Raw genomic sequence first — 23,011 nt, 5'->3', positions numbered from 1 at the left:
TGGCCCCCTCAGACTGGTGTAGGGGCCCTTCAGAAACAATATCATCAGCGGCCTCATGCTCTTCAGTATTTTCTAAAACAGAGCAGTCGCGCTTTCACTGATAAGTGGGCATATTGGCTAAAATGTTTTTGATAGAATTATCCATTACAGCCGTTAATTGTTGCATAGTAAGGAGTATTGGCGCGCTAGATGTACTAGGGGCCTCCTGTATGGGCAAAACTGGTGTAGACGAAGGAGGGGATGATGCAGTACCATGCTTACTCCCCTCACTTGAGGAATCATCTTGGGCATCATTTTTACTAAATTTATTATGACATAAATCACATCTATTTAAATGAGAAGGAACCTTGGCTTCCCCACAGTCAGAACACAATCTATCTGGTAGTTCAGACATGTTAAACAGGCATAAACTTGATAACAAAGCACAAAAAACGTTTTAAAATAAAACCGTTACTGTCACTTTAAATTTTAAACTGAACACACTTTATTACTGCAATTGCGAAAAAGTATGAAGGAATTGTTCAAAATTCACCAAAATTTCACCACAGTGTCTTAAAGCCTTAAAAGTATTGCACACCAAATTTGGAAGCTTTAACCCTTAAAATAACGGAACCGGAGCCGTTTTTATATTTAACCCCTTTACAGTCCCTGGAATCTGCTTTGCTGAGACCCAACCAAGCCCAAAGGGGAATACGATACCAAATAATGCCTTCAGAAAGACTTTTCTATGTATCAGAGCTCCACACACATGCAGCTGCATGTCATGCTGTTCTCAAAAACAAGTGCGCCATACCGGCGCGAAAATGAGGCTCTGACTATGATTAGGGAAAGCCCCAATAGAATAAAGTGTCTAAAACAGTGCCTGCCGATATTATTTTACAAAAAATACCCAGATTAAATGATTCCTCAAGGCTAAATATGTGTATGATCGATTTAGCCCAGAAAATGTCTACAGTCTTAATAAGCCCTTGTGAAGCCCTTATTTACTGTGTGAATAAAAATGGCTTACCGGATCCCATAGGGAAAATGACAGCTTCCAGCATTACATCGTCTTGTTAGAATGTGTCATACCTCAAGCAGCAAAAGACTGCTCACTGTTCCCCCAACTGAAGTTAATTCCTCTCAACAGTCCTGTGTGGAACAGCCATGGATTTTAGTAACGGTTGCTAAAATCATTTTCCTCATACAAACAGAAATCTTCATCTCTTTTCTGTTTCAGAGTAAATAGTACATACCAGCACTATTTTAAAATAACAAACTCTTGATTGAATAAGAAAAACTACAGTTAAACACTAAAAAACTCTAAGCCATCTCCGTGGAGATGTTGCCTGTACAACGGCAAAGAGAATGACTGGGGTAGGCGGAGCCTAGGAGGGATCATGTGACCAGCTTTGCTGGGCTCTTTGCCATTTCCTGTTGGGGAAGAGAATATCCCACAAGTAAGGATGACGCCGTGGACCGGACACACCTATGTTGGAGAAATATATATATAATTTTTATTGGGGTTGTAAATTTAATTTCTCATTAAAAAAAAGATATGTTTTTTAAATCCTTCCCTTAATGTTATTACTTGGGGACTCCATGGCGTGGGTAATAGTTCGCAGGAGTAATGGATCATGGACTCTCACCACCTGTATGAAAGAAAACATAATTTATGCTTACAAGATAAATTATTATTTTTTTCATGGTGGTGAGAGTCCACGAGAATGTATCCACCATAAAATGTTTAATTATGAATAATAAAATAAACTGCATTGTACTTACATTTATTATTATTATGATTTTATTAATTTTGGCCTGCCTTTTCTGTAATTTAACCAGGAGAATTGTGTTTTGTTAATGCCCCAGAGTGTGCATCCTGCATGATTCAGAAGCTAACCCTGCAGCATACTATAAAATAATTGCTTGATATGTGCAGACACTCAAATAGATCTGATTCTAATTAAACATAGCAAAGGAGATAAGATAAAATACTAAAGGTTCTCCAAGGAGTATGCCCCTGGTCTGCAAACAAACATTTTCAGTATTTTTATTTTGTGTCCAGATCTTTTGCAATACGGTGCTAAAGGGACAGAAGTTACATGTTATTGAATGTCATTTTTGCAGTACTAATGCAAAGGGATAAAAACAGAGGTAAAGTCCAGCTCAGGGGCTGTAAGCCTATCAGGTGTAACAGTTGTACAACCTACTAATATCACTGGCTGTAATCCACCTAGGAACGTCAGTGCTTGCAACTCCCTTATGGGAGTTTACCTGTGTGTTTAACCAAAAATAAAGGGCTTCTAATGAATCAGAGCATTTTTGCATTGCAACGTTCCCTCAATTGTTAACCGTTATATAAAGCATCATTTTATACATAAAAACTTTCACCAGCTCAATACTATATTATAACCCTGGATATGATAAAAAAAAATAAAAATGAGAAGATGCTGGCTAAGGTTTATATATATATAACCTCCTGAAGAAAAGTACAATAAATTAGGATGTGGTCTCTGTATGCTATAGTAAGAGTGCTGCACCGAGGATCTGCCAACGTACGTGTCAGCAGTAGTGTTTTTACAATCAGGCACAATAAAGTATATTTTGTTACATATCAAATAAACAGCAGAAATAAATAATAAAGTCTTTGATTGTTCTATATGTTCAATTCTTTATCCAAGCAACCGATGTGAGGATGTGAAATCTCTCTTCACTGAGCTTTCTTATGGCTCCTTTTATAATAGTATCCGCTATCAGCTATTTAACACCTTCTTTGCTGGTGGTGCCTGCTTAGGTGAATTCTTCTTCCGATACTGTCGTAACTGAAGGAAACTAAAGTGAACATTGGCAAGAGAGAACATAATACTGGACATTCATCTCCTTTCCAGGCATGGACCGCAGTATGAAGTGAGACTGACAAAGCAAGCCTTTCTGCAGCACTGATTTAGTAATGAGAACTACATTCCAGTTTTTTTTGTTGTTTTTTTTAGTATTGCAGGCTAGCTGGGAAAATCATCACTCTCTTCAGGGTATCCACGAGACTCGGGCTGCTGTCCTATATAAAAGAAAAGAAAAAAAGGTTTATATACGATAAACTAATATTACACTGATAGAGAAGTGAAGATAGCACTGTCTGATACCTCTATTACATTATTTGAAAGAATCATTGAGCCCTTGCACCAAATAGACGTAGGTACGTCACACAATTCATTGACAAGCGCATTGAGTTGACATAGTTCCTTCGTCCAACACTGTGGCACAGGTTGCGGTCCTGCTGTCAGCTTCGACAGTGGGAGCTGCATTCATGGGACAAAAGGCACTGATCGTTCTCCCTTACCATACAAAGCCAGATACAGACATTGACAGTAGGCTGGTACTGATAGGTGGTGTGAGAGGCACTGTTCCCTATAAGGCCAGTTTTGTGTGCGGCACAGCAATTAAACAGTTAATAATGGAACCACACCTTGCAGTCTGCATTGTGTAGTGTTTGCCATTTGCCCTATCCATTTAATTGCTGGGCCGCACACAAAACTGGCCTTAAAAGTTAAACAGGTTGGAGGAATATGCAGCTGTTTGGGAGGGATCAGGGAGGTCAGAAGAGATCCCAACAATATAGAAAACACATTACTGGCAGAAAGTCAGCCAGTACCTAAGATGGTGGTGATGGAGGGGGGGGGGGGGGGTGAGGTGGGAGGGTAATCCCTGCATAACTGATTAACCACTTCACTGCTTGGAATTTAATTAGTGTGGTGCGCAGCTGCAATTAGCAGCTTTCTAAATGCTAAAAACCACAGGCAACGCCATGCATGTTGGCCATTTCTGAATAAAAGGGGTCGCAGTTAAGCTTTTACAACAATTTGTTTTAAGACTCCAGTAGTTGTGTGAATAATTTCAAAGAGACCCCAAGTTTTTGAAATGGGGACATTAAATACCATAATAGGCCTAGATCAATACTTTAAAAATATAGTTTGGGGGTCAGTTTTGATAATTTGGGCAGTTCTGCTACAACAAATAAGAGTTACCCCATTGCATCACTTTAGACATAGCTGCAGATAAAGACCTTAACCCCTTAATGACCAGCGGGTCGCTAAGCCCTTAAGCACCAGCGTCGTACCCTGTACAATGCTGCTGCTGTCCTGGGCCTCTCTCTGCCGCAATCTCGCTAAAAGTAGCGAGATTGCGCTATTTCTGCATGCCCCACTAGTGGAGCAGTGCAGAAATACACGGGCAGAGTTACTGATGCAGAGATGGACACTCTGTGGCCCCCTCTGCATCGGGCAGCGGTGGTGCCGGTCGTTGGTGGTATCTAATTTAAGTTACCAACATGCCAGTTCTTTCATCTACCTGAGGGCTACACTGAAAATGTATAAATACTCATTTTGCAAGAAAACAATGAACCCCTTAACGACCAGCGCCGTACCCTGGGCCTCTCTCTGCCGCGATCTTGCTAAAAATAGCGAGATTGTTCTATTTCTTCATGGGGCAGTTCAGAAATAGATGTGCAGAGTTTACGTCAAGGTTTTGTTCCTAAAGCAATAGTTGGGGGGGGGGGGGGGGAGATTCAGTGTAAAATTAACCTAGTTATATAATGTATGAGTTAGGTTCCAGGCCCATCTCAATAACACTACTAATATAATATATATTAACGTTATATATATGTATATATATATTAAATGTGTTATTTTATATATTATATGATATTTAAAGCCCTGAAATTAATGCTGTAAAAGTAAAAACCAGCAATATAAAAATAGTTTTTATGCTTGTGAGGCAAGTTGCATCAATCAATGAGGCAGTGGAGAGGTTCGGTTTATTAGCCAGTGAGCAGTTGTATTTCTTTGTGTGCATGATACAAAATGTATTTTTTATATGCAGTAGCCATACACTTCCTGTTAGCTTCAATATCAAAAAGCCCAGCATAGAAAAATACTCTTTTATAAGCATGATAGCAATTTATTTACAGTTCAGTGTACTGGCCCTTTAAGAAAGCAAACAAATGGCAAATAACTCATTTGTTGTACACAGCATTAGTGCTGTGTTAAAAATACAGGTGGCAAAAGCTCTTCTGCAAATCTTTTGTTTTTCCTCTAAGAAGCCTGCGGAACAACTTCCTCAATAGTGGTCACGTGATCACTTGGAACAGGCACTATTGAGAAACAGTGGAAACTGAACTGGTTTACAAATTCTAAGGGATAGAAAGGTCAACCATTAAAACGTGCAAAAAAAATAATTTATGTAAAAAAAACTTACCTGATAAATTCATTTCTTTCATATTGGCAAGAGTCCATGAGCTAGTGACGTTTCGGATATACATTCCTACCAGGAGGGGGCAAAGTTTCCCAAACCTCAAAATGTCTATAAATACACCTCCCACCACACCCACAACTTAGTTTAACGAATATCCAAGTAGTGAGGTCATAACAAAAGGAGTAAAAAAGCATACAAAAAGAGGAACCGGAAAAATAATTGTGCTTTTATACAAAAAAAACATAACCACCATAAAAAGGGTGGGCCTCATGAACTCTTGCCAACATGAAAGAAATTAATTTATCAGGTAAGTTCTTACATAAATTATGTTTTCTTTCATGTATTTGGCACGAGTCCATGAGCAAGTGACGTATGGGATAGAAATACCCAAGATGTGGAAGACCATAGAAGAGTCACTAGAGAGGGAGGGATAAAATAACCACAGCTATTTCCACTAAGAAATTAAATCCACACAATAATTAAGTTTTTCTTGAAAAAACAAATCAAAAGCAGTAAAATCAAACTGAAACAGCTGTCTGAAGAACTTTTCTACCAAAGACTGCTTCAGAAGAAGCAAAATACATTAAAATGGTAAAAACAATAAAAGTATGCAAAGAATACCAAAATACTGCTTTGCAAATTTGATCATCCGAAGCTTCATTCTGAAAAAGCCCAAGAAATGGCAACTGAACCTAGCAGAATGAACTGTAAATCTCTGAGGCGGAACCTGCCCTGCCTCCAAATAAGCCTTGAAAAACAAAAGCTTTAACGAGGATGCCAAAGAAATGGCAGAGGCTTTCTAACCTTTTCTGAAACCAGAAAAACAACAAATAGACTAGAAGTCTTCTGAAATCCTAATTACCTTGATATGGAATTACAAAGCTCTTACCACATCCAAAGGATGTAAAGAACTCTCGAATAATTATTTAGGATTAGAATACAAAGAAGGAACAACAATTTATCTACTAATGTTGTTCAAATTCACAACCTTAGGAAACAAAAAAGTCCACAAAACAACTTATCTAGATGAAAAAAATCAGATAAGGAGACACAGAAGAGAGAGCTGATAAATCAGAAACTCTTCTAGCAGGAGAGATAGCCAAAAGAAACAACACTTTCCAAGAAAGTAGATAATCTTCAAAGAAAATATAGGCTCAAAAGAAAGAGCCTGCAAAATCCTTGAACAAAATCAAGACTCCAAAAAGGAGAATTAATAAATGAACAGGCTTGATACAAACCAAAAGCCTGAACAAAACAGTGAATATCAGGAAGTTTAAACACTCTTTCTAGGAAATAAAACAGAAAGAACAGATTCTTGTCCCTTCAAAAAAAATGCAGACAAACTTATCCAAACCATCCTAAAGAAACTGAAAAATCCTAGGAATTCTAAAAGGATGCCAAGAGAATTTATGAGAAGAACACCATAAAATATAGGTTTTCCAAACCTAATAATACATGTTCCTTGAAACAGACTTATAAGCCTGCAACATAGTGATAAAAACTGAGTCAGAGAAACCTCTATGACTAAACACTAATCAATTTCCATTCCCCCCAAATTAGTAATTTGAGATCCCGATGGAAAAAACATAATTTATGTAAGAACTTACCTGATAAATTCATTTCTTTCATATTGGCAAGAGTCCATGAGCTAGTGACGTATGGGATATACATTCCTACCAGGAGGGGCAAAGTTTCCCAAACCTCAAAATGCCTATAAATACTCACCACACCCACAATTCAGTTTAACGAATAGCCAAGAAGTGGGGTGATAAGAAAGGAGCGAAAGCATCAACAAGGAATTGGAATAATTGTGCTTTATACAAAAAAATCATAACCACCACAAAAAAGGGTGGGTCTCATGGACTCTTGCCAATATGAAAGAAATGAATTTATCAGGTAAGTTCTTACATAAATTATGTTTTCTTTCATGTAATTGGCAAGAGTCCATGAGCTAGTGATGTATGGGATAGCAAATACCCAAGATGTGGAACTCCACACAAGAGTCACTAGAGAGGGAGGGATAAAAATAAAGACAGCCAATTCCGCTGAAAAAACAATCCACAACCCAAATCAAAAGTTTTAATCTTTATAATGAAAAAAACTGAAATTATAAGGAGAAGAATCAGACTGAAACAGCTGCCTGAAGTACTTTTCTACCAAAAACTGCTTCTGAAGAAGAAAAAACATCTAAAATGGTAGATTTTAGTAAAAGTATGCAAAGAAGACCAAGTTGCTGCTTTGCAAATCTGATCAACAGAAGCTTCATTCTTAAAAGCCCAGGAAGTAGAAACTGACCTAGTAGAATGAGCCGTAATCCTTTGAGGCGGGGATTTACCCGACTCCACATAAGCATGATGAATCAAAAGCTTTAACCAAGACGCCAAAGAAATGGCAGAAGCCTTCTGACCTTTCCTAAAACCAGAAAAGATAACAAATCGACTAGAAGTCTTTCTGAAATCTTAGTAGCTTCAACATAATATTTCAAAATTCTGACCACATCCAAAGAATGTAAGGATCTTTCCAAAGAATTCTTAGGATTTAGGACACAAGGAAGGAACAATAATTCCTCTATTAATGTTGTTAGAATTCACAACTTGAGGTAAAAATTTAAATAAACACAGCAAAACCACCTTATCCTGATGAAAAATCAGAAAAGGAGACTCACAAGAAAGAGCAGATAATTCAAAAACTCTTCTAGCAGAAGAGATGGCCAAAAGGAACAATTCTTTCCATGAAAGTAATTAAAGGACCAAAGAATGCATATGCTCAAACGGAAGAGCCTGTTAAGCCCTCAGAACCAAATTAAGACTCCAAGGAGGAGAAATTGGCTTAATGACAGGCTTAATACGAACCAAAGCCTGAACAAAACAATAAATATCAGAAAGATTAGCAATTTTTTCTGTGAAACAGCACAGAAAGAGCAGAGATTTGTCCTTTCAAGGAACTTGCAGACAAAACCTTATGAAGAAACTATAAAATCCTAGGAATTCTAAAAGAATGCCAAGAGAAATTATGAGAAGAGCATCATAAGATGTAAGTCTTCCAAACTCGATAATAAATCTTTCTAGACACAGATTTACGAACCTGCAACATAGTATTAATCACTGAGTCAGAGAAACCTCTATGACTAAGCACTAAGTGTTTTAATTTCCATACCATCAAATTTAATAATTTGATTTCCTGATGGAAAAAACGAACCTTAAGATATAAGGTCTGGCCTAAATGGAAGTGACCAAGGTTGGCAACTGGACATCCGAACAAGAACCATATACCAAAACCTGAGCGGCCATGCTGGAGCCACCAGCAGCACAAACGATTGCTCCATGATGATTTTGAAAAATCACTCTTAAAAAGAAGAACCAGAAGGAGCAAAAATATAGGCAGATTGATAATCCAAGGAAGTGTCAATGCATACACTGTTTCCGCCTGAGGATCCCCGGACCTGAATAGGTACCTGGGAAGTTTTCTTGTTTAGATGAGATGTCATCAGAACTATTACTGGAAACCCTCACATTAGAACAAATTGAAAAAAACACATCTGGGTAAAGAGACCATTCTCCCGGATGTAAACTTGATTGACAGAGATAATCCGCTTCCCAATTGTCTAAACCTGGGATATGGACTGCAGAAATTAGACAGGAGCTGGATTTAGCCCAAGCAAGTATCTGAGATACTTCTTTCACAGCCTAAGGACTGAGAGTCCTACCCTGATGATTGACATACGCCACAGTTGTGATATTGTCTGTCTGAAAAACAATAACGTCTCTCTCTTCAAAAAGAAGCCAAAACTGACGAACTCTGAGAATGCATGGAGTTCCAAAATATTGAATGGTAATCTCGCCTCCTGAGATTTCCAAACCCTTTGTGCTGACAGAGATCCTCAGACAACCTCCCAACCTAAAAGACTCGCATCTGTAGTGATCAAGGTCCAGGTTGGATGAATCGAAGAGACCCGTAGAACTATATGATGGTGATCTAACCACCAAGTCAAAGATAGTTGAACATTGGAATTCAAAGATATTAAAAATGATATCCTAGAATCCCTGCACCATTATTCAGCATAAAAAACTGGAAAGGTTTCATATGAAAATGAGCAAAGGGAATTGAATCCAATGCTGCAGCCATGAGACCTAAAACTTCCATGCATATAGCTACTGAAGGAAATAATAGAGACTGAAGGTTCTGACAAACTGAACCCAATATAATTGTCTCCTGTCTGTTAGAGACAAAGACATTGACACAATCTATCTGGAAACCTAAAAAAGGTGACCCTTGACTGAACAACCAAGGATCTTTTGATAAAAAGATCCTCCAACCATGTCTTAGAAGAAACAACAAAAGTTGAATTGTATGAAATTCTGCAGAACGAAAAGACTGAGCCAGTACCACGAGATCGTCCAAATAAGGAGACACTGAGAACCTTGAAAAGATTCTCAGAGCTGTTGCTAGACCAGAAGGAAAAGCAACAAATTGGTAATGCTTGTCAAAAAAGAGAATCTCAGAAAATGAAAATAATCTGAATGAAAACAGAAGAAGATATGCATCTATTGGATCTATTGTAAACAAATAATGCCCTTACTGACCAAAAAGGCAGAATAGACCATATAAACACCATTCTGAAAGAAGGAACTCTTATATGACAAATCAAAAACATAATTTATGTAAGAACTTACCTGATAAATTCATTTCTTTCATATTAGCAAGAGTCCATGAACTAGTGACGTATGGGATATACATTCCTACCAGGAGGGGCAAGGTTTCCCAAACCTCAAAATGCCTATAAATACACCCCTCACCACACACACAAATCAGTTTAACGAATAGCCAAGAAGTGGGGTGATAAGAAAAAAGTGCGAAAGCATAAAAAATAAGGAATTGGAATAATTGTGCTTTATACAAAAAAAAACATAACCACAACAAAAAAGGGTGGGCCTCATGGACTCTTGCTAATATGAAAGAAATGAATTTATCAGGTAAGTTCTTACATAAATTATGTTTTCTTTCATGTAATTAGCAAGAGTCCATGAGCTAGTGACGTATGGGATAATGACTACCCAAGATGTGGATCTTTCCACGCAAGAGTCACTAGAGAGGGAGGGATAAAATAAAGACAGCCAATTCCGCTGAAAAATAATCCACACCCAAAATAATTTAAATTTTATAATGAAAAAAACTGAAATTATAAGCAGAAGATTCAAACTGAAACAGCTGCCTGAAGTACTTTTCTACCAAAAACAGCTTCAGAAGAAGAAAACACATCAAAATGGTAGAATTTAGTAAAAGTATGCAAAGAAGACCAAGTTGCTGCTTTGCAAATCTGATCAACCGAAGCTTCATTCCTAAACGACCAGGAAGTAGAAACTGACCTAGTAGAATGAGCTGTAATCCTTCGAGGCAGAGTTTTACCCGACTCGACATAAGCATGATGAATTAAAGATTTCAACCAAGATGCCAAAGAAATGGCAGAGGCCTTCTGACCTTTCCTAGAACCGGAAAAGATAACAAATAGACTAGAAGTCTTTCTGAAAGTCTTAGTAGCTTCAACATAATATTTCAAAGCTCTAACTACATCCAAAGAATGCAATGATTTCTCCTTAGAATTCTTAGGATTAGGACATAATGAAGGAACCACAATTTCTCTACTAATGTTGTTGGAATTCACAACCTTAGGTAAAAATTCAAAAGAAGTTCGCAACACCGCCTTATCCTGGTGAAAAATCAGAAAAGGAGATTCACAAGAAAGAGCAGATAATTCAGAAACTCTTCTGGCAGAAGAGATGGCCAAAAGGAACAAAACTTTCCAAGAAAGTAATTTAATGTCCAATGAATGCATAGGTTCAAACGGAGGAGCTTGAAGAGCCCCCAGAACCAAATTCAAACTCCAAGGAGGAGAAATCGACTTAATAACAGGTTTTATACGAACCAAAGCTTGTACAAAACAATGAATATCAGGAAGAATAGCAATCTTTTTGTGAAAAAGAACAGAAAGAGCAGAGATTTGTCCTTTCAAGGAACTTGCAGACAAACCTTTATCTAAACCATCCTGAAGAAACTGTAAAATTCTCGGAATTCTAAAAGAATGCCAGGAAAAACAATGAGAAAGACACCAAGAAATATAAGTCTTCCAAACTCTATAATATATCTCTCTAGATACAGATTTACGAGCCTGTAACATAGTATTAATCACAGAGTCAGAGAAACCTCTTTGACTAAGAATCAAGCGTTCAATCTCCATACCTTTAAATTTAAGGATTTGAGATCCTGATGGAAAAAAGGACCTTGCGACAGAAGGTCTGGTCTTAACGGAAGAGCCCACGGTCGGCAAGAAGCCATCCGGACAAGATCCGCATACCAAAACCTGTGAGGCCATGCTGGAGCTACCAGCAGAACAAACGAGCATTCCTTCAGAATCTTGGAGATTACTCTTGGAAGAAGAACTAGAGGTGGAAAGATATAGGCAGGATGATACTTCCAAGGAAGTGACAATGCATCCACTGCTTCCGCTTGAGGATCCCTGGATCTGGACAGATACCTGGGAAGTTTCTTGTTTAGATGAGAGGCCATCAGATCTATTTCTGGAAGTCCCCACATTTGAACAATCTGAAGAAATACCTCTGGGTGAAGAGACCATTCGCCCGGATATAACGTTTGGCGACTGAGATAATCCGCTTCCCAATTGTCTATACCTGGGATATGAACCGCAGAAACTAGACAGGAGCTGGATTCCGCCCATACCAGAATTTGAGATACTTCTTTCATAGCCAGAGGACTGTGAGTCCCTCCTTGATGATTGATGTATGCCACAGTTGTGACATTGTCTGTCTGAAAACAAATGAACAATTCTCTCTTTAGAAGAGGCCACGACTGAAGAGCTCTGAAAATTGCACGGAGTTCCAAAATATTGATCGGTAATCTCACCTCCTGAGATTCCCAAACCCCTTGTGCTGTCAGAGACCCCCAAACAGCCCCCCAACCTGTCAGACTTGCATCTGTTGAAATTACAGTCCAGGTCGGAAGAACAAAAGAAGCCCCCTGAACTAAACGATGGTGATCTGTCCACCACGTCAGAGAGTGTCGTACAATCGGTTTTAAAGATATTAATTGAGATATCTTTGTGTAATCCCTGCACCACTGGTTCAGCATACAGAGCTGAAGAGGTCGCATGTGAAAACGAGCAAAGGGGATTGCGTCCGATGCAGCAGTCATAAGACCTAGAATTTCAATGCATAAGGCTACCGAAGGGAATGATTGTGACTGAAGGTTTCGACAGGCTGATATCAATTTTAGACGTCTCTTGTCTGTCAAAGATAGAGTCATGGACACTGAATCTATCTGGAAACCCAAAAATGTTACCCTTGTCTGAGGAATCAATGAACTTTTTAGTAAATTGATCCTCCAACCATGATCTTGAAGAAACAACACAAGTCGATTCGTATGAGATTCTGCTAAATGTGAAGACTGAGCAAGTACCAAGATATCGTCCAAATAAGGAAATACCACAATACCCTGTTCTCTGATTACAGACAGAAGGGCACGAGAACCTTCGTAAAAATTCTTGGAGCTGTTGCTAGGCCAAACGGCAGAGCCACAAACTGGTAATGCTTGTCTAGGAACGAGAATCTCAGAAACTGATAGTGATCTGGATGAATCGGAATATGCAGATATGCATCCTGTAAATCTATTGTAGACATATAATGCCCTTGCTGAACAAAAGGCAGGATAGTCCTTACAGTTACCATTTTGAATGTTGGTATCCTTACATAACGATTCAATATTTTTAGATCCAGAACTGGTCTGAAGGAATTCTCCTTCTTTGGTACAATGAAGAGATTTGAATAAAACCCCAGCCCCTGTTCCAGAACTGGAACTGGCATAATTACTCCAGCCAACTCTAGATCTGAAACACATTTCAGAAATGCTTGAGCCTTCGCTGGATTTACTGGGACACGGGAACGAAAAAATCTCTTTGCAGGAGGCCTTATCTTGAAGCCAATTCTGTACCCTTCTGAAACAATATTCTGAATCCAAAGATTGTGAACGGAATTGATCCAAATTCCTTTGAAAAAACGTAATCTGCCCCCTACCAGCTGAGCTGGAATGAGGGCCGCACCTTCATGTGGACTTAGGAGCTGGCTTTGATTTTCTAAAAGGCTTGGATTTATTCCAGACTGGAGATGGTTTCCAAACTGATACCGCTCCTGAGGATGAAGGATCAGGCTTTTGTTCCTTGTTGTGACGAAAGGAACGAAAACGATTATTAGACCTAAATTTACCTTTAGATTTTTTATCCTGTGGTAAAAAAGTTCCTTTCCCTCCAGTAACAGTTGAGATAATAGAATCCAACTGAGAACCAAATAATTTATTACCCTGGAAAGAAAGGGAAAGCAGAGTAGACTTAAAAGACATATCAGCATTCCAAGTTTTAAGTCATAAAGCTCTTCTAGCTAAAATAGCTAGAGACATATACCTGACATCAAGATGGCATCACAAATAAAATTATTAGCATGTTGAAGAAGAATAATAATGCTATGAGAATTATGATCTGTTACTTGTTGTGCTAAAGCTTCCAACCAAAAAGTTGAAGCTGCAGCAACATCCGCCAAAGATATAGCAGGTCTAAGAAGATTACCTGAACACAAGTAAGCTTTTCTTAGAAAGGATTCAATTTTCCTATCTAAAGGATCCTTAAAGGAAGTACCATCTGCCGTAGGAATGGTAGTACGCTTAGCAAGAGTAGAGACAGCCCCATCAACCTTAGGGATTTTGTCCCAAAATTCTAATCTGTCAGATGGCACAGGATATAATTGCTTAAAACGTTTAGAAGGAGTAAATGAATTACCCAAATTATTCCATTCTCTGGAAATTACTTCAGAAATAGCACCAGGAACAGGAAAAGCTTCTGGAATAACTACAGGAGACTTAAAAACCTTATCTAAACGTTTAGATTTAGTATCAAGAGGACCAGAATCCTCAATTTCGAATGCAATTAGGACTTCTTTAAGTAAAGAACGAATAAATTCCATTTTAAATAAATATGAAGATTTATCAGCATCAACCTCTGAGACAGAATCCTCTGAACCAGAAGAGCCATTATCAGAATCAGAATGATGATGTTCATTTAAAAATTAATCTGAAAAATGAGAAGTTTTAAAAGACTTTTTACGTTTACTAGAAGGAGGAATAACAGACATAGCCTTCTTAATGGATTTAGAAACAAAATCTCTTATGTTATCAGGAACACTCTGAGTATTAAATGTTGATGGAACAGCAACAGGTAATGTAACTTTACTAAAGGAAGTTTAGTTTGTCATGACATTCAATACAAACAACAGCTGGAGGAACAGCTACCAAAAGTTTACATCAGATACACTTAGCTTTGGTAGCTCCAGCACCAGGCAGCGATTTTCCAGAAGTATCTTCTGACTCAGCTTCAACATGGGACATCTTGCAATATGTAATAGAAAAAAACAACATATAAAGCAAAATTGATCAAATTCCTTAAATGACAGTTTCAGGAATGGGAAAAAATGCCAGTGAACAAGCTTCTAGCAACCAGAAGAAATAAAAAATGAGACTTAAATAATGTGGAGACAAAAGTGACGCCCATATTTTTTTAGCGCCAAATAAGACGCCCACATTATTTGGCGCCTAAATGCTTTTGGCGCCAAAAATGACGCCAAATCCGGAACGCCGACATTTTGGGCGCAAAAGAACGTCAAAAATGACGCAACTTCCAGCGACACGTATGACGCCGGAAACGGAAAAAAAAAATTGCGCCAAAAAAGTCCACGCCAAGAATGACGCAATAAAATGAAGCATTTTCAGCCCCCGCGAGCCTAACAGCCCACAGGGAAAAGTCAAATTTTAAGGTAAGAAATTTTTTTTTTATTCAAATGCATTATCCCAAATATGAAACTGACTGTCTGAAAATAAGGAATGTTGAACATCCCGAGTCAAGGCAAATAAATGTTTGAATACATATATTTAGAACTTTATAAAAAAGTGCCCAACCATAGCTTAGAGTGTCACAGAAAATAAGACTTACTTACCCCAGGACACTCATCTACATGTTGTAGAAAGCCAAACCAGTACTGAAACGAAAATCAGCAGAGGTAATGGTATATATATATATAAGAGTATATCGTCGATCTGAAAAGGGAGGTAAGAGATGAATCTCTACGACCGATAACAGAGAACCTATGAAATAGACCCCGTAGAAGGAGATCATTGAATTCAAATAGGCAATACTCTCCTCACATCCCTCTGACATTCACTGCACGCTGAGAGGAAAACCAGGCTCCAACCTGCTGCGGAGCGCATATCAACGTAGAATCTAGCACAAACTTACTTCACCACCTCCATAGGAGGCAAAGTTTGTAAAACTGATTTGTGGGTGTGGTGAGGGGTGTATTTATAGGCATTTTGAGGTTTGGGAAACTTTGCCCCTCCTGGTAGGAATGTATATCCCATACGTCACTAGCTCATGGACTCTTGCTAATTACATGAAAGAAAAGATTTTCTATCTTTGGGACAATGAATAGTTTTGAACAAAACCCCAAACCCTGTTCCTGAAATGGAACTGGTATGAATACCCCAGATAACTCCAGGTCTGAGCAGCGCCTTGAGACCCCAACGGGTAACTGGCCGCGCCTCACAAGTACCCAACACATACAGGTCTGAAACATACTTCAGAAAAGTGTGAGCCTTTACTGGAATAGCTGGAATATGCTAGAGAGAAAAAAACTTCTCACAGGCGGTTTTACTCTGAATCCTATTCAGTACCCCAATCTAAGAAGTTTGGACCGAATTGAACCAAACAAATTTAAAAAAGTCAAAACCTGCCCCTTACCAGCTAAGCTGGAAAAAAAACCGCACCTACATGCAAATTTGGGGGGCTGACTTTGATCTTTTAAATAGCTTAAATTCATTCCATGTTGAAGAAAGCTTCCAATTATAAACATGTTACTTGGGGAAGAATTAGGATTCCGTTCCTTATTAAGAACAAACTAATATAAGCTTAAGATGTACTCTTAGAACTCAATCTTGAAGCAACAAAAAACTCCCTTCCCCAGAGTAACAGTTGGAAAAAATTTAATCCAATTGTGAACCAAATAATGGATTACCTTGGAAAAAAAGAAATATGAATTTTAGAAATCAAATTAGCATTTTAAGATTAAGTCACAAAGTTCTTCTAGCTAAAAATAACTAAAGACATAGATTAAACCTCAATTGTGAAAATATCAAAAAATTGAAAATGAATGAAATTATTAGCATGTTGATCAACTTAACAACTTAACAATGCTAAAATAAATCATACTAAACTAAAGTATCCAACCAGAAAGTTGAAGCATTTGCAACATCAGCGAAATAAATTGCAGGCCTAAGAAAAGGACCTGAAATAAAATAATTTTCCTTAAATATGATACAAGTTTCCCATCTGAAGGAAAAAAATAAATACTATTTTCTATAGGAATAGTGGTATGTTTAGCAAGAGTAGAGATAGCCCCATTAACTTTGGGGATCTTCCTCAAAACTTTAAACTAACTGCCGGCAAAGGATACAATTTAAAAACCTTAAAGAAGGAATAAAAGAAGTCCCAGGCCTATTCCATTCCCTAGTATCATGAACTGGGGGGGGGGGACTCTGAAGAAACCACAAGAGGTTAATGAGCAGAATTTAAATGTTAGCTAGTCTTAAATCAAAAGAACTAGACTCCTCAATATCCAATATAATGAACACCTTTTCAATAACGAATATACTCTATTTAAAAATAAAAAAGTAGATTTGTTAGTGTCAAATATCTGATGAAGTATATTCTAAATGAGAATCTACTAACAAAAGTAGATTTGTTAGTGTCAAATATCTGATGAAGTATATTCTAAAACCATCAGAGAAGGATAATTCAGTAGGTTGCCGGTCATTTAAAAATTCATCAACTAAATGAGAAGTTTAAAAAAGACCGATAAATTTTATTAGAAGGCGGGATGTCAGACAAAGCCTTTAGGATAGAATGAGAAAAACATTCTCATAGATTCCTAGGTATATCTTGTACATTAGATGTAAAAAGAATAGCAATAGATAATGCATAAATACTAATGGACTCTGCATGTAAAAGTTTATCATGATAGCTTATTACAAACCATAGCTAAAGATAAAATTCATAACATTAAAATAAATTAACTTAGCTTTGGTAGGACTGATATCAGTCATCAGGAATCCAACAGTATTTTCTGATATAGGAACAGTTTTTGGAATATCTTGCAATATGTAATAGAAAAACAACATATAAAGCAAAATTATCAAATTCCTTAAATGACAGTTTCAGGAATGGGAACAAATGCAAACAGAACAAGCCTCTAGAAATCAGAAGCAACTAAAAAGTGAGACTTAAATAATGTAAACAAAACTGGCGCCAAGTATGACGCCCACATATTTTTTGGCGCCAAAGACGTTTGTAATGAACACAAGAGTCAAAAATGACGCAACTATGTGAAAACTTCCGGAATCAACTACGACGCCGGAAATTACGTCAAACGTCAATCTCGCGCCAAAAGAGTCTTGCGCCAAAAATGACGCAATAAATTCTAGCATTTTTTGCACCTGCGAGCCTAACAGCCCGCAATTTAAAGGAAAAAAGTCAATTGAAAATTTTAGGTAAGAAAAATATTTCATTCATATGCATTTTCCCAAAAAATGAAACCGACAGTCTGAAAGAAGGAAAATAAACTGATTGGCCTGAATCATGGCAAATATAAGTATAAAACATATATTTAGAACTTTACATATAAAGTGCCAAACCATAGCTGAGAGTGTCATAAATAAAATAAGACTTACTTACCCAAAGACACTCATCTACATAAAGTAGATAGCCAAACCAGTACTGAAACGAGAATCAGTAGAGGTAATGGTATATAAGAGTATATTGTCAATCTGAAAAGGGAGGTAGGAGAAGAAATCTCTACGACCGATAACAGAGAACCTATGAAATAGATCCCCTAGAGGAAGACCATGGTATTTAAATAGGCAATACTCTCTTCACATCCCTCTGACATTCACTGTACTCAGAGGAAAACCGGGCTTCAGCCTGCTGCGAAGCACATATCAACGTAGAATCTAGCACAAACTTACTTCACCACCTCCATGGGAGGCAAAGTTTGTAAAACTGAATTGTGGGTCTGGTGAGGGGTGTATTTATAGGCATTTTGAGGTTTGGGAAACTTTGCCCCTCCTGGTAGGAATGTATATCCCATACGTCACTAGCTCATGGACTCTTGCCAATTACATGAAAGAAATAGCCCCTAAAACAAGAGGGCTGGCCAAAGAGAAAAGCAGCCAAGGATGGCATCTGGACATCCGAACAAGATCCACATACCAAACCTGTAAGGCCATGCTGATGCTATCAGAAACACATGAGACTGTTCCAATATGATCTTGAAGATCACCCTTGGAAGAAAAAAACCAGAGGCGGAAATATGTAGCCAGGTTGCAAAACCAAGACATTGCTAATACATTCACCATTTCCGTCTGAGGATCCCTGGACCTGAAAAGGTACCTGGGAAATTAAGATAACACATCTGTATAGAGATACCACTCTCCTGGATGTAAAAGACTGACGGCTGAGATAATCCATCTTCCAAATGTCTAAACCTGAGATATAAATCGTAGAAATTCGACAGGAGATGAATTCCACCTAAGAACATATTCAAGATACTTCTTAATTGCTAAGGAACGGCAAGTCCCTATTTGATGATTGGCATATGCCTCAGTTGTGATATTGTCTGTCTGAAAGCAAAAAAGAAAAGTTCTCTCCTAAAAGAGGCCAAACCTTTAAGAGTTCTGAAAATAGCACAGAGTTCTAAAATATTGATTGGAGACCTCGCCTCCTGAAGTTTCCAAACCCTTTTGTGCTGTCAGAGACCCTCAAACAGCCCCCTAACCTGTAAGACTTGCATCCATTAAGAATACAGTCCAGGAAAGACGAACAAAAGGAGGCCTCCTGAATACAACGATGATAGTCTAATCACCAAATCAGAGATAGTTGAGTGTTGGGATTTAAGAATATCAACTGTGATATCTGAAAACAATCCCTGCACCATTGAATCAGTATGCAAAGCAAAAGAGGTCTCAGATGAAAAACGAGCAAAGGGAACCACGTCCGAAGCTGCAGTTATGAGACCTAAAACTTCCATGCACATAGCCACTAAAAGGAATGTTGTAGACTGTAAGTTAGACAGGCTAACGCCAAATACAATTGACTTTTTTCCGATAAAGACAAAGTCATGAACACAGAGTCCATCTAGAAACATGTACATATAGAAACATTTTAAGCATAAAATAAATAAATGCCACAAAATTGAGCTGAAGAAAATAACAGCTTAATAATGAAAAGAACACACTTAGATTTGTAGAATTGTGTTTCAAGGCATCATAGTATCTACAGTAACATCAGAGTCAGGATCAGAATGAAACATCTCACAAAATGTAACTGAAAAAGAAAAATAACATTAGGCAAAACATTAAATTTCCACAATGTAACAGTTTCAGTAGATAGAAAAATAAAGATAGTATTTTTTAAAACATAAAATAAAAAAGCAGGCATAATAGTTTTCAAAATTCATGAAAACAGCGAGCAATAGAGGGAGAGGGGTAAAATAACTAAATTTTGGTGCCAAGAATAACGCATTACGCAAAAAGAAGTTTAAAAAATGTTGGCGCAAAACACCAGGAAATGATGCAACTCGCGTCATAACAAACGTAACTTCATGCCAAAACAACTAGCGTCAACAAAGACGCAGGACATGACGGAATTTGTGCCATCAAAGGCGCAACTTCGAGCCAAAAAAAATTTTCACCAAGAATGACGCATAAAATAATAGCATTTTGCGTCCTCGCGAGCCTAGATTTGTCCACGAAAAAAATTGAGAAACAAGTCAAATTAGAAAAAGACTGAACCCCAGTTAAGAAAAAAAGTTTAAATAAACTACCCAAACATTATTCCTATACTGAAACTGTTTAGACTGCAAAGGGAAATATACATAGACCTGACTCATGACAAATATAAGTAAAAAACATATATTTAAAACTTTATATTAATACATAAAGCGCCAAACCATAGCTGAGAGTGTCTTAAATGATACATACTTACCGAAACACACCCATCCACATATAGCAGACAGCCAAACCAGTACTGAAACGAGAATCAGCAGAGGTAATGGTATATAAGAGTATATCGTCAATCTGAAAAGGGAGGTAGGAGATGAATCCAGATGACCGATAACAGAGAACCCTTGAAAAGATTTCCCGTGAGAGGAATCATAAAAACAATAGGCGATACTCCCTTCACATCCCTCTGAAAAACACTGTACTCTGAGAGGAATTGGGCTTCAGAATGCTTAGAAGCGCTTATCATAGAAGAAATCATAAAAATCAAGCACAAACTTACTTCACCACCTCCATAGTAGGCAAAGTTTGTAAAACTGAGTTGTGGGTGTGGTGAGGGGTGGATTTATAGGCATTTTGAGGTTTGGGAAACTTTGCCCCCTCCTGGTAGGAATGTATATCCCATACGTCACTAGCTCATGGACTCTTGCCAATTACATGAAAGAAATGCATTTCAATGTGAAATAGAAGCATTTTTACAATAAACTTCCATTAGCAGAAAATGCTTCTAGTAAAACTATTCCTGTTATGCTCAGAGAGCTGAGGATGGTGTGTATTGCATCATTTGTGTCAGACAAGTAACCACTAACTCTATCAGAAGGTTGGTGTTTATCACAGGATGTGTGTGTATGCCGCATAAAAACAGTAATAACATTTACTAGAAGATTTTTTGCGAATGGAAGTATATTGCAAAAATGCTTTTATTTCACATTCAAATGCATCTATGTACATGTCAATTTTCACCTTTCTATCCCTTTAAGAGAGTTTTCATTTTACTTTTATAAAACTTACTTTTTTTCTATTAGCATCTTTTGGTGATGATCATACCTAGGTAGGCTCAGGAGCAGCTATGCACTACTGGGAGCTAGCTGCTGATTGGTGACTACACACACGTCACTTGTCATTGGCTAGCTCCTAGTAGTACATTGCTGCTCTGTAGCTGATATTAACTATGCGTTTAACCCCTTTACAGAGGTCAAACATATGCTTATATACAAGCTATAGTGAAGAAATAATATGCTCTAATACATACACACATGGGAGTTTAACATATGAGCCACACAGAGATCTTTTACCCGACATACAAGTTGTGCACTTTTTGTTAGTTACAAAATTAAAAAAATAAATTAGAAAACACATACAACTTTAACTAACTTTTTTTGTTCACAAACATATCTTGTCTTTAAAGTGATGGTAAATCCAAGAGTTTAAAAAAACGCTAGGATTTACCAGCACTTAAAATAAATGGGACCTTCAGTGAAGACTTTTTAAAAAGGTGCGTTATACGTACCTTTTCTTTGCCTTGTGTGTGTGTGTGATTATATGCAGGGCCGGCCTTAGGCCTTTAGGTGGCCCTGTACGAAAAAAATCTTCACAGCGCCCCTCCCTGGCCATATCCCTTACAAGTAGGTGTGGCAAGCGAGGCGATGTGAAAGACAGACATAGGGGACGATTTATCAATGTCTGTCCGACATTATACGCTGTAGCGTATCATGTCCGACATTATACGCTGTAGCGTATCATGTCCGACAGACATCGCTATTGCACAAGCAGTTCACCAGAACTGCTTGTGCAATACCGCCCCTGCAGATTCGTGGCCACGCTAGCAGGGGGTGTCAATCAGCCCGATCATATAGGATCGGGCGGATTGCAGACCGCAGCCTCAGAGGCAGCGGACAAGTTATGGAGCAGCAGTCTTTAGACTGCTGCTTCATAACTGCTGTTTCCGCCGCGTGGAAACGGGCATCAAGCTCCATTCAGGGCTTGATAATTCGGCTTACATAGTGTGGAGACAAAGACAGACAGAGAGAGACATAGAGACAAAAGACAGAGAGAGACAGAGACCGTGAGAAAACAGAGAGAGACCCCCTAACTCTGAGCAATGTCCCCACTACCTCACAATAATACCCCTAGGTTTGAGCAATGCCTCCTTATATCAGAACAATGTAATTCCGTTTGTGTGCAGTGTCAATGTGTACGAGACATCTTATCTTCAGTGAATGTTTGTGCACCTGTGTGTTTGTTCACAATGTCAGTGTTTGTGTGTAAAGTGTCAGCAAGTATTTTCTTTTCTAAGACAGGGAGAGACCACGGCTTCATTCCTTACTGTTGGGAAATACAACACCTGGCAACCAGGAGGAGGCAAAGACACCCCAGCCAAAGGCTTAAATATCCCTCCCACTTCCTCATTACCCCAGTCATTCTTTGCCTTTGGTCACGTTATTAGGTGGCAGAGAAGTGTCAGAAGATTCGGAGAGTCCTGAAAAGGGGTATCTGCCCTTCGAGATAGGACTGGAGTTTTAAGTAGTCATGTCAACCACTCAGTGAGAGTATAATGAAAGTTAGAGTCTGAAGATGCAGGAAAAGTTTTTCTGCAAAACCATTCAGACTACTCCTAATAGCTCCTAAGCAATCAGTGTTGACGAGTTTCACATTCTGCTTTCTCTCACTCAAGTCCATGTCAGGAGTGCTGCTATAAGTCACACTTGAGAGGCTGTGTTCTGTTTCACAGCATAGATCCTGGAGGTAAGATTGTTTAAATTTTTACACATAAAACGCTATAACAGGGTTACAGTGTGGCTCCTTTATACCTTGATAGGATCCAGGGTTAATATCCTCTGAAGGG

At 38.2% G+C, this 23,011-nt stretch overlaps 1 protein-coding gene across 1 annotated transcript in view; it reads right to left on the bottom strand.

Annotated features, from left to right (window-relative positions):
- Positions 1–1,760: 1,760 nt before the first annotated feature.
- Positions 1,761–23,011, bottom strand: part of IRAK1 (interleukin 1 receptor associated kinase 1) — a 351,555-nt gene continuing 330,304 nt past the window's right edge. Inside the window, exon 13 of the mRNA XM_053695661.1 lies at positions 1,761–3,034. Within this exon, the coding sequence (XP_053551636.1) occupies positions 2,979–3,034 (56 nt within the window). The 3' untranslated portion in view covers positions 1,761–2,978. The remainder of the gene's footprint in view (positions 3,035–23,011) is intronic.

The sequence above is a fragment of the Bombina bombina genome, chromosome 12 (genome assembly GCF_027579735.1).
Source record: "Bombina bombina isolate aBomBom1 chromosome 12, aBomBom1.pri, whole genome shotgun sequence".
NCBI lineage: Eukaryota > Metazoa > Chordata > Amphibia > Anura > Bombinatoridae > Bombina > Bombina bombina.
Note: the sequence above shows the minus strand (reverse complement) of the source record. Positions and strands in the feature narration are given on the sequence as shown.